Raw genomic sequence first — 13,048 nt, 5'->3', positions numbered from 1 at the left:
GATACCGTGTACCCTTCATCACCACAGGCCCCTTCTATCTATACTCGTATATCCGTCTCTTACCGATCCGATAATCATTTGGGATCTGTTTCAGCATCGGACACTGACATGATGCCATTGTGCTCTGTATGGAAAAGTGCGTTGGGTTGGGTGGTGCGGTGTGGTGTGGATAAATCAAGTGAAATGCGCGTGTTTGTGTGCGTTTGAAATGAAAACGATTCGATATCAACTGAACTGGGAAATTTTTAATAATTCTTGTAATTCGATAAACTAGACAATAAATTTGGATTAGGATTAGTCTTCACTGAACTGAACTGAACTGAGCCCAACGGAGCCAATGGTTTATAGATTGGTGTTGCGGCGGGCCATTTCGGTGAACATCTGCTCATAGATCACAATGTTACGCTTGAGCACGTCGGTGAGGAAGCCCATGATGCGTTCAAAGGCCTCCGTGTCAAGGACTGGACGGAGATTTCAGATTAAATTAAAACATAATATAATGATGGTGCACTAAAAGCAGTCTACGCTACGGTCAAGGCTACAGGTAAAACTACTGCCTAATTGAGCTGCAGAGTGTCAAAGTAGTCCCGCAGATCCTCTTCCAGGTAGCGATAGTCGCTAATGCCACGCTGGAGCAACCGATTGCAGTTGCCCATGAGGCGCTCAAAGCAAACTACATCCAAAGCTACGAAACACACACACACACGCACAACACGGGCATAAGGCGAGGCGATTTCGACAGGAAAACAAAGAACAAACAAACGAAAGCATTAACGATTAGCCAAGGCAGGATGAGGAGTAGCTGGGGGATCAACTTTAAGCGGCGTCCGTGCACGCGGCAACACTCACATGCAAGCCGGACATGGCCACCCGTGGCGTAAACGGAAGCGGCACGTGGCCGATGTGTCACCAGCGCCAGTTCACCAAAGTACTGGCCCTTGCCCAGCTGCGATATCTCCACCTCGGCATCTTCTTGATCCATGCGCACGGACACGGTCCCCTCCTCAATGAAGTACATGCCATCGGCAGCGTCCCCTAAGGAGTGGAAAAGATTGCATGAGAAAAGCCAATGCAACCGACACCATAATTCATACCCTGCTTGATGATCCGTTCGCCGGATTCGAAGCTCTTTGTGATCAAAGCATCAGCCAGATTCATGCGTTCATAGTTCTGCGAATTCCACAATGGTTATACGTTTATCTATTCGATGGAATGCCTCTCAACCACTCACCTGCAAGGCCTTGAGCATGGGCACGTTGTTCAACAACTCCTCATACATTTTTCGCTTCTTGAAGGCGGACTTCAGCAGAATGCGTCGGAAGGTCTGACGGTCCATGGCCCAGAGCAGACCATTGGTTTCCGCCTGCACGGTGGCCGCTCTAAAAAATGTAAATCAATATTAAATTAAGCTAAAGATAGACACGCGTATTAGCACATTATAAATGTCGTCCAGACAGCGATGAAAATTTACCATAATCAGAGGTACAAACAGACAAACACGTACCTGGGCATATTGTAGAGCAGCGCTAATTCGCCGAAAAGTCCAGTATGATTATAGGTGTTAATGTGCTTGTCATTAATATAGACTTTGTAGATGCCCCTGCGGAGATATAGTAAGGGGTTGAGGGGCAAAAATTCATTTCAATTTAATGCAATTTATAATTTCTCTGTCTCTGTATCTGTATCTGTCTCTGTTTTTGGCTGTGTGCGTGTGCGTGTGCGTCTGTGTGTGACTAAGTACTCATCAATATGCAAATGCCTATTAATGGCATATCCATATCGAACGCAGATTCAAATTGCAATTCAAATAGAAATTAATTAAGTGTGTATGATAGCTGGCTTAGTGGGCGGAAAATTGGGGGAAATAGTGGGAGTCTCGTACATTTTCATTCTACCAACCATTCAGCGTAAATGAAACTTATTTTATAGGTTTAAATTTACTATTTAGCTATTTCTCGAAGCCTTCACAAGAGTAAAATGTATCTCACAGATGGCTAGCATCTTTCTCAGAATATGTTGTTTCTATGGTATTCAAGTATGTATATCGAATCTCTACACTTCCCTCTTCTGATTCAAGTATCTTTAAGATTACTTTATGTATAAACACAGCCCACATCTATAGAGGATTGCTTGGGGGATTTTGTGATTACATTTATCTCTGTTTAACTTTAGTCCTGAATTAAATATGATGACTGCCACACACACACACACACACACACACATTCATCATTGATGAGGATAGATGGGAAATTTGTTCGGTTCGGTTCGGTTCGGTTTTTGTTTTGTTTTACTTACGATTCAATAACATAAAAGTTATCGCCATCGTCGCCCTGGCGTATGATATAATCGCCCGGCTGAACCTTCCTCTCGAACATCGCATCCAGCACTTGGTTCATCTGAAAGACAGGAAGGAAGGACGCACAAGAAAGTTTGCCGTTAGTGTGGGACAGACAGAGTGGGTCTGTGGGTGGCATAATCCCCACGCAAAGGGAAACCGCAGGCAGACACTTATTCGGGTTAAGCATCCGTGGCTCTGCGCGGGGGATTATGATTTATGTGCGGCAGTCGACGAACCTGTTCCTTTTCGAGCGAACGGAAAAGGAGAACATTTTTCACCGACTCCACCAGACGGGAACGCTGTTCATCTGTTTTTGGGAATATGGCAGTGGCTCCCTCATCATCATCATCCGCCTCCGGATCGTAGGCCTCGGCGAAGACTGATTTGCGGCGTGAGTTTTGCATAACGGGTGGCTCTGTAAAATTCAATTCAGAAATAATCCCATATTAGTCGACTTGGAGCATCAATGAGTACCAAAGTTCAATCAATCCCATGATGATGGCTGCCCCAATTAGTGTCAAAGATAGACAGCCTCTCAATGGGCCAAATGGACATGGACATGGACATGGACATGGACATGGAATGTGCTGCTCTGGCCAGTTGGGTCCAGAATTGGGAGTGGCTGTGGGGAAGACCTCACATTTCACAGAGCAAACATCAGATTCGGAAAAGGTATTTGGTTGCTTGTGCCAGTGCCAGTTCCAGGAATTCTAATTGCACTCATTGTGTTTCGTATTTCCAGGCCACAGAGGGACAGAAAACTGCATAAATGCTGGATAGACCTCTACTATCTGGGGATTTCCAGGCCAACAAGAATTCTTGTCAAACATTCATTTGCAGTCGTAGCTCTCTCTGCCTTTTCTCAGAAGGGCCAGAGCCAGCCAGCCACTAGGCCAAACTGCTGTGCAAGTAATTATATATACATAAGAGTACTCGTACATATAGTATGAATGCGATCTGTAGAGCCGCAGCAGCAACACAGCACAACACAACACCAAAAGTGTCTCTGTCCGCTTGGGGCTTGTTTTTTGTTGAGTTTTTTTGTTTTGTTTTGTCGGTGAACCAAATTGGGGATTTTGCCATTGCTTACCAGCCAATAAATTGCCAGACACCTGAGTAGACATTTTCAATTGCAGTTTTGTTGCTTGGGGCTGTGCGTGTCTCTGAATTTAGATACGATTTCAAATCACTTGTAACGACGAGACGAGACGAGTCAGTCAGTCACACAGAAACAGAAACCAGTTAGGCATGAACACGTTTAAATATTGTATAACTATGATATAAAAAAAAGGTAACAAAAAATATATACATCTATCTATGTACGTATCTATCTGTATATACACATATTGTTTGAGGTACATATAGGCACATAATGTGTGTGTGCAGCTTGCGGGCCCAAGGTGACTGTTTTCCGAGCAGTAGATGCACGGTGTGTTCTACTATTTAAGCTTTCCCGTCACACGCGGCGAATGCGTAATAAATATTTATGCACTTGAATGTTTCGGCGACGGCGATGCGACGGCGACGACGGAGGCGGTTGAGCCTTCAACAAGTCAGTCACTGCGCTCTCGAGTCTCTGTGGCAGTCTCTCTGTCTCTTGATTCGATTTCAGTTACAGATTTCCACTGACTGCCATCCTTTAGCTCTTCAGAGTCAATCCGGTTGTCGTTCTTGGTCTCGTTCTCAGTCTCGTTCTCGTTCTTGTGTCAAGTTGCCAACTGGAGTGTCGGTTTAATGATGCAATTACACAGACAGACACGCACAGAGTGCGAGCGACTGAGCCACAAAAATTGTACGGGTAAACCAGGAATGACGGAGAGATGGTGGGGAAGGGGGCGGAAACCATGAGTGGCGTCTTGTCTGTCAGGATTGTGCGGGCATCAGGCATCAGACATCAAGCACCAAGACAATTGCATAGCTCTGACAGTCAGACAACACTCTTCGGTTGGACATCTCTTCAGTCCATAGTTGTGGATGTTTTAGGAATTTTGATTTGATTTAATGCTCAACAATTTTGTGGTTGGACTAAGGACAGGGTAGAAAAAGGCCCACTTCTTCCATTGCTTCGAGATTCGTTCTTTCAGAATCGGGCCCGAGAGTGCAAAGACAAAATGGAAGGTTTGCTGGAATTGAAGGATTGAAAAGGTGTTTTGCTGTTTGTTGGTGGAAGTGGAATAAATCCTTCCTTTATAAAGTTCTCTTTTTAATCTGCCCGGACGCACACACGCGCAAACTTTAAATATAATTAGATAATGGAAGCACTGATGAAAGCACTTCAATTACGTAAGTTTCCCATCAACCACACACCCCATTTCCGCACACACACACACACACACACACACACACACTTGCTGGGCAAGTTGGTGGAATTTAATTAAGAATGGAAAATAAAAAAAAGAGACGGGTTGCATTAATTTCATTAGTCAAATGAGAGGACACCCGACCGACGGACCGAACGACAGCGACAACTCTGGAAGGACAGCAACAGGCACAAGGACAAACTCAAACGATGACAGCATTCATCTAACGGTATAACCGAATGAATGACCAACGGTACTACTACCAACGGTGCTGAATGACAGTTGTTCGGAGTGTATATGGTGCTATCCTGTTGACGTTTGCCGAGTGACTGATGGACAGCGGCAGTGCCGTTTGTGGCACAAGAGCCGCAGCATCGGTGCCCCATCTCTGGAGCCGCCACTGAAGCCACTGTGTGGCAAACGGGCCGTCAAACCAAAGCGGAAATAGTGCCTGCAAGTAGGCAACACAGAGCACGCCACTCAAGTGGTTTCCTCCCCCCCTTTCATCTATTTATACATATTTCTATGTCCATCTATATCTATGGAACTGCCTCCTCTGTCCTTCTCTGTTTTGTCGTTTCGGGATATAAATAGCAGCCGCAGCCACAGCCACAGCCACACTCTTTGTCTTGATTAACATGGGCATTTTCTCTCTCTGGCTTTTCATATGGCAAACATACAGATTAATATTAAGCGCAACAGGAGGTCCACACCACTCCAGAGAGAGACAGCTAGAGAGAGAGAGACAGCGAGAGAGGCACAGCAATTTCCGTTTAGGTTTTGGCCAGAGATACGTATATACCCAGGGACCTTTCACAAAACGCTGCTGGCATGTCAATAATGTTGAAATGAATGCCCCCCCCGTCACCCCCCGTTAAGCGTCGCCCCCCTGGCCACCATACCAGGGGCATGTCATGCGCCCTGTGCGCCCAATGAAGCGTGGTTTGAGGCCCCTGGCTGAGCTGTTCATCAGTATGCCTCAATGGTCGCGCTCAGGCTCCAGAACCCCCACTCCCAGAAGCTTATACCAGGCTCCTGTCTATGGTGGAGTCCCTTTGGTGCTGCTCCACCTGTAGTGAGTGTTAATAAAATGTTGCATGGTCCGAGCTCATGGTCTCACCTCTCAGGCACACCTTTCCTGGCAGTACACAAAAGACACACCTCTCCTGCCTTTATTGGGGGCACATTTGTTTGGGTCTCCCCCGCCGTCTTTAAAGCTACAAAATTTAAACAAAAAGCTTGATCCCCAAATAGACATCAAAGCGTAAAAATACAGACACAAATCGATATAGAGCGCTCCAGCAGGGGAAGCGGAAAATAGATTACGGTTGCAAGGGGCCGCAGGGAGGAGGCTGGGGCAGGTAACGGCATAGCCATTGAAATCTATTTGCGTGTCAATTTCGCTCCAGTTGAGGCAGAGCTCGTAGAGATATTGAGGGCTTCAGTGAGCACGAGAAGAGCCCTTGGCCCGGGCCACGGGCACGTCGACGGTTTAATAGTGAGACGGAAGCCGCCCCCCCCAACGCCTCCTGCAATCCCGGAACGAGCTCCAATGGAATATCAAAACTAGGATACGTATGTGTAGCCATATATATATGTATGTATATCTGTGGAATGAGAGCTGCATCCATGCTGTTGGCTCTGCTCTTTAGGGGCGGCGGCTGTGTGCGCAATTAATAGATTTTTAATGGCAGGAACAGCAGCCGCCATTGCCACTCCTGCCCTGTCTGCCACTGCCACCTCCCCTCGATCCACTTGACATCCCATCCTCGTGGTGGTGCTGCTGCTGCTGCTATCCCTCGAGGGCTGCGTGTTTGATTAACCGGAAGATAAACACGCAAAAGGAAGCTGTGAACAAAAGCCTCTGAGAGAGAGAGAGAGGCAGAGAGACAGGAACAAATTGAACTCTGCCAAAGCATCATTATTTAATTTGTTTTCAAGATAAACCATACGGGCTACAGTGGTGGCCAAAGATTTATGACCAGATGAGGTTGCGCCTAATTATCCGTACACCGAACACGTGCTGAACCCCCAAGAGATACAAGATACACGACACCAAACTTTACACTGAACGGAAACGAAAAAACTTTTCAATTTCTTGTGCTGCCGAAGAAGAAGACCCCATAAATCATGCTCCTAATATGAAATTATTGTCGGAGTTGGTCAGTGTTTTTATTCGCATTTTCCTGGGGGGTGATTTTTGCAAAACATCGACTGAAACTGACATTGCTGACGTCAGCCAACAAATTGCATGTCGGAGAAATAAGAAAAAAAAGAAATGGAAACTAAAAATAAAACAAGAAAGAATGTTGCAAGCCCCCCAAAGGAATGCCGACGCACACGCAAAGAAAAGGATGACAGGACACGCCATCGATGGGCGTGTGGCGATGTAGCGGGCCACACTCACCTTCTCCATCCTGGGAGTTGATGCTCTGCTGATCATCCTGACTGTGATCCTGGTTGACCGGGGCCGGACGATTGGCCTGCAGCTTATTGAAATAGTCGGCGGCATAGTCGATCACATCCGGGGGCTGCTCCACCAGATACGCAATGGAGAACTGCAAGAGGACCTCCTTCAGCTCCTCGGGCACCTGGATACGCCGACTCGAATCGCTCGACATATTTGTGTTGTCTCTGTGGGAACGAGAGCACAAGAAATACAATTAATGTTTGGAATTTATAAGATTCGGTTTATATAGATTCGGTTTCTTTTCGGTGGAAGGCTCCCCCCAACTCCCCCCAACTACAGTAAATGCTGAGCAGGGCTTTTCGGTAATCCATCGTGTATGATGGAGCGATGATTACAATATGCCCAGAGATTGTGGTCACTCCACTCTGCCACTTCTCCTGCCATCAGCCACCTGCCATCTGCCAACGAACTGCAATCAAACACCCCCCGAAAACTCGTGGAGGCTATCCGGGCGGGGGTAAGGTCAACCCGCTGATGTCTGTCGGTCATTTAGATGGAAATTGCCCCCCCTGTGCACCTCTGCTCCCCACCAGCCCCACACCATCCACAGACAACAGACATCAGCCATTACCCATCATCGCCCCATCGCCCCATCGCCCCATCGCCCCATCGCCCCATCGCCCCATAGCCACCTTCGCTCCACGTCAGCTCGTGATTCAACATTGCACAATTTCAGATTTTGGTCTTGTTCGTCGTTCGTCGAAAAGCGACAGACGTGAGATTCATGTTAAATTTTTGTCGCTGCACGGGGCCCCTCAAAAAAGCAAGTTGCAACTACCATAATTTACGAGTAATTCACTTTAATTCTGTTTTTTTTTTGGTATAGAAATTCGAATTCGTTTGGTTTCCCAGTAAATAAGTGGCTGGAGGGGGGCGGGGGCCAAAGGGTACACGGGGTCATTGCTGGAGCCCCATACAGAGCAGATATGGATATCACCTGCACACCCAAACACACGTAAATATGTACGTGTGGAGTTGTAACACCACATCTGAATCATTCCCTGTTCTCTCTGCTCACTGTGCCTCTCGTGGGCCGTCCGTTACTCTTGCCGTTTGCCTATGCTCTCGCTGCGTACAGAGAGTCTCGCTGAAAGCGAGCGAGTGAGATGGAAAAGAGGAGCAAAGCAAAAACAAAAGAATATGAATGTAAACCCGACAATGAGTAGTCCAAAACCCGACCAATCCCTCATTAGAGCTATTCTCAATCCTTCTATCATATAGTGTTCCATAGTTTTGCGACTTGTCCATCCATAATGGTCATTTAAGTCCCTCTATGGTTTATTTTATGAAATTTTTTGGCCAGTTTAAAGCTAATCTTCTAGGAAAATATATATTTGTTGTTAACATTGGCCAAAAGATTGCACAAAATCACAGAATTAATATTCCGGTGCCTTTTTGTTATTCATTTTTCACTTAGAACTTAATTCTTCGAAGAAACAGCATAAATATTTATAAGTTTCCTGCAAAAATGCGTAATTATGTAAATTGCGTATTGAGCCCTGGCCCCCAGGGGGGCTCTGGGGTTCGATCTTCCCTCCTCAACGACTGACGCTTCCCCCTCAACAATTGGCCGCAAACATTTTATTTGTCGTAATTTGTAAACTAATTTCTGCCGTGGAGGGCAGTGGTTCCTTCGTGTCTGCGGAAAGGATGGGTGTACGGCTCCGGGATATTGTTACATTGTTGTTGTGTGCAAAGTTTTTCAATTAACTTCATTAATATTCAACTTTGGGCCACAGCCCAAGGCCTGGCGGCATAAATAAATATTTAAAACTAATATAAAGCTCTGGCAGGTCTTCCTGGCTCTCTGGCACCGTATCGGTGGCCGTAAGAAGCGGTTCGGCTCCCTCTTTTTGCTCTGTGCCACTCTGCCACTGCCTCTGATTGGTCACCGGTCGAGTAGTCATAGCTCTGGGCATTGTCTGGCTGCCATTTAGACGTGCAATTAGAGTGGGTCAAGGTGGTTCACTCAACGCAATGCTCGGCAATGCAACGCAACGCAAACGCCACTACACAAACGGCTATAAATAGTCGCCTTGCCTCTCAAGTAATGAGAGTCTGGTCTGTCTGAATGCCCCCCCTCTAGGCCCCCCTCTACGCCCCTGCTTCCCGTCAAGGACAGGAAAGAAAAAGCTAAAGAAAGAAAATGTGGAAAAAAGTGTAAAAAATGTTAGGGGGGAAAAAAATGTAAGAAAAAGTTCAACCAAACCATTTTCATTTCCTCACAATTTCCGCAGCAGCCGGAGAGCCCGGAGCCAGCGGAGGTACCGTTGCACCATCCATAGATGTAAAGGACACTTAAAGGATATGCATATATCTAGAGACATAGAGAACTCTCTCTCTGTGTGGCAGGTATCCTTTGGTAATTGCAGATATATCTGTATATCTGTGTATCTGCATTCCCGAAGAGAGTTCTCCTCAGAAGTTCTGCTTTAAGGATGCACACACGGCAATATATACATTTGAAAAGAGCAGACTGTACATACATATATAATATATTTGTACACATATTATTTCCACAGATATGGAGTTTCCCCTTCAATAAATGCAGGAGCTTGGAATTCATTTGAAAATATTTTGCTGTAACTGCAGCCGTCTGTTTCCGCTAGAATTTTCCCTAATGAAAATTCCAGGGTGCGAGTGTAATTTGGTTTCAGTTTCGGTCCGGGCTACCCATCCACGCATCGTGGCCATAACCTACTATTATGCCAGCCATTATCATCATCGTCATGATCATCATCAGCAGCCGTGCAACGCATTCATGGGATTAAACCCAACTAATTTCTGGCCCCCCTCCCTGCCGCCACCAGCGAAAAGCTCACCGCAGCAGAGCCCCAGGCTGGAGCCTGCCAAGGACTGCCATCAAAATGATTATGGCTTCATCGGTGGCTCGGTGGGTGGGGTGGCTCGGTGCTGGCATATATGACTCCCATTTTAATGTCATTTTTAGTGCAGCTCTGCAGGTGGCCCGCCCGACGGGTCGCCCATCACGTACAGCACCACCCACGGTGCACAGAACATTCTTTGGGGCAAGTTATTTGCTTGGAAACTTTGGAATTTCATATCCATACCGATTTTGTATTCCCAGAACTAATTGCCAATGGAAACCGCCCTACAAACTCTCCCTATAAATGTAAGCTTTCGCTCTTTTTAAGTATCTGTATCTCTGCTGGCATATCAAATGACAAAAGCATCTTTGGAGGCACAGAACCCAGCAACCTTGAGAGATATGACCATATGACACGACCAGAATGAAGGACCAACTGCTGTTGTTGTTTGGGGATGGAGCGGGGGGGCTATCAAATTACGTCAACAGTTCAGAAATGGGGAAATGGGACACCTGTGCGGTACCAACAAAAAATGACTTCATTAAGGATGGGCACGGCACTGTGAACTCGAAATTCAACAGTTGTTAGACCTTAAACAAGCGCTTTTACTTGTACTTGAAGCGACCTAATTATTATGTATGCCCCATGTCCATACCATGGGGGGAAGGAGGGGTTTGGGTTGGGTTGGTCATTGTCATAGCCACAGAGAGGCCCTACACACACACACACACACAATCGAACCTCACTTGACCTCCCACACAGCAAAGAGCACACAGCACATCCCTCCCTCTCCCTCTCTCTGACTATTCTATTGGAATGGGGTTAAGTGCCAGAACAGAACAGAACTCTGCATGGGAAAAAGATTTCCAAGAAATAATGGTTGAGAAATAAATAGCGAGACAAGGCCAGGATCGGGACCGAGACCGAGAGCGGGACCTGGAACTGGGCACAAGTGCACTGCCATTGTGGTTGTCCCTGTTGCGGTTGCTGTTGTTTCTATCTCTGCCCCTGAAAGAGTGTTCTGCCACACACACACACACACATATGCATATTGGTTATGATATGCAAAGTGTTTATACGCACAAGAGCGGCCAGCATACAAAGCGAGCAAATAAAAATCCAATTATGATGCAATTCCCGCACAAAGCACTCTCCCTCCCCTGCCCCTTGCCCCTTGCACCACTCCCCTCTTCACAAAAGCAAAGTGAAACTGGGAGAGCAAATTGTATCTGTGGCATTGATTAAAGTATCTACAGAATTGCATTAATGGCACTATGCCGGCGGCTTCTTTCGCGATTATTCAATAATTTCTCTTTGTATCTTTTCTCTAACTTTTGGTATAAATTTCAACCCTCCTTCTAGGCCGCTCTCCGTCTTCGTTGACAAAAAGCCCTGACGAGAATACCAGCCAGAAAGGCATTACTAAACCGACTGAAGGGCGCTACCGCATAACGCGGCATCTCTTCCTTTCTTTCTCGCTCTTCGCCTGTCGGTAACGCAGTAGAACCTTCCATTTGCGCTCTCCCTCTTATTCCTTCTCCCTCTTTAATGTCCTCTTTGAATCTTTCTCTCTCTCTCCCCGACTCTGTCTCCTTTTCGGTTAATCTTTAATATCTTGTTTGGTGGAAAATACTCTAAATATCACCGTGAATATCTTTAGAAACAACTTAATCTTTCATTTATTATCAGTTAAAGAGCAGCCCCTAGTTTTTCTTACGCTTCCGAAACCTCCAGGTCTCAGTTTCAAATCAATCTCCACCCATTTCGCCACCCATTTCGCCACCCATTTCGCTCTTCTCTCAAGCAATTTTTAGGTTTCCAACATATCCCTGGTGTCGTGTCTGGGCTGTCCATATTCTTACTTCTTTCTTGACATTTTCAAATTCGAAACTTCCATCTGGCAGCGGGATCTCTCCTGAAATGTGGCTCCCTTCCGGTCAATGCATCATGACGGGGCGGAGAGGGCACAGGGCACTTAATATTCGTTGACATTTCAGTTCCTGTCTGCGCCACCCAGAACCCGCCAGCCCGCCAGCCCATCAGCCCCCCACTGGGGAGTCGTGGGGGGGGCGGGGGCGTTATATGCTACGAAGGATATGTTCATATATGTATGGATGTGTCTGCTTATTGTGACAACAAAATATCGCATCCACATCAAAGCAATTTCAAGGCATACTTCAGGGCGCCGCCGGCACTTGAGCTCAAAATGCGCCACATGATGAGGCAAAGAGCAGCAACAGCGACAGGGACAGGGACAGCGACAGAGAGAGAGAGAGAGAGAACGAGGTTCAGGACTTTTGGGTCGTTTCCTATAAATGCCAGTTATATGCACAGCACATATGTACATACACAGTCCCGCGAGTCTTTGAGGCAAATTTCACTTCGTCACGCAACTTTAATGGCACAAATTCCGTGTAGTTTCTGTACCACAGGACCTTTCGCGGGGGTTAGGTGTTGTTGGCTCTAGTAAAAAGGTTATCAGCTGCCTGCCTGCCTGCCTGGGTATTGATTTATTAACGCTCAGCGGAACACATGTCGTATGCGTAATGAGAGGCACGGTGTCAAGGAAGGGGCCACGGATGCGGCATTTGCTGACTCACACATATTCCAAATGCCCTTTGTTATAAAGTACATATGGATGGAGGTTCGTGAATGGAAATGGAACGCTTAAAGCTGTCAAAAGGAATTTAACAGCCCTCCGCCCCCGCGAACGCCTCAAAGGAAGAAATTCTCAAGGGAAAATTCCACATGTACAACGCCTTTTGTTTTCAATTTTAAATCAGTTGGCGAGGAGAAGGAGTTGCCTGTAAGACAACGACTTGTCGGTTAACCTTTGACGTCTGGCCCCCCACCCCCCCGCTCTGTCCCGCTCGTTTCTGTCGCCTTTTTGCGGTCTCTCTCCGTCTAGAGCCGATTCAATTACAAATTTAATCTATTGGATTTGAAGGAGACCCGAAACGAAACGAACGTACATGAAAAGTGTGTCTGGCCAGGATACAGGAGGACGTGGGACAATGCTCTCCAGAGACCACACCAGAGCATCATCTCTGGGGATAAGAGGAGCCTCAGCCGATAAATCATTAACAAATTTCTGTGGTTGCTTGCAATTAAA

At 46.6% G+C, this 13,048-nt stretch overlaps 1 protein-coding gene across 4 annotated transcripts in view; it reads right to left on the bottom strand.

Annotated features, from left to right (window-relative positions):
• The window catches only part of LOC108158738 (cAMP-dependent protein kinase type II regulatory subunit), a 28,846-nt gene that overhangs the window by 3,723 nt on the left and 12,075 nt on the right, over positions 1-13,048 (bottom strand). Inside the window, exons 3-10 of one of the 4 annotated variants that reach the window (XM_017291346.2) lie at positions 7,046-7,272; positions 2,575-2,753; positions 2,296-2,396; positions 1,505-1,600; positions 1,232-1,379; positions 1,095-1,170; positions 850-1,035; positions 226-461 (exon numbers count right to left, since the gene is read on the bottom strand). In XM_017291346.2, coding sequence (XP_017146835.1) covers positions 343-461; positions 850-1,035; positions 1,095-1,170; positions 1,232-1,379; positions 1,505-1,600; positions 2,296-2,396; positions 2,575-2,753; positions 7,046-7,259 — 1,119 coding nt within the window. In that variant the 5' untranslated portion in view covers positions 7,260-7,272 and the 3' untranslated portion in view covers positions 226-342. Of the gene's footprint in view, positions 1-225; positions 462-526; positions 686-849; positions 1,036-1,094; positions 1,171-1,231; positions 1,380-1,504; positions 1,601-2,295; positions 2,397-2,574; positions 2,754-3,428; positions 3,499-7,045; positions 7,273-13,048 lie in introns of those variants that run through there. The other 3 variants (XM_033391993.1, XM_017291345.2, XM_033391994.1) reach the window with 3 other exon arrangements.

This window comes from Drosophila miranda, chromosome 3 (assembly GCF_003369915.1).
Source record: "Drosophila miranda strain MSH22 chromosome 3, D.miranda_PacBio2.1, whole genome shotgun sequence".
NCBI classification, from domain to species: domain Eukaryota; kingdom Metazoa; phylum Arthropoda; class Insecta; order Diptera; family Drosophilidae; genus Drosophila; species Drosophila miranda.
This window is presented reverse-complemented; position numbering and strand designations above follow the sequence as displayed.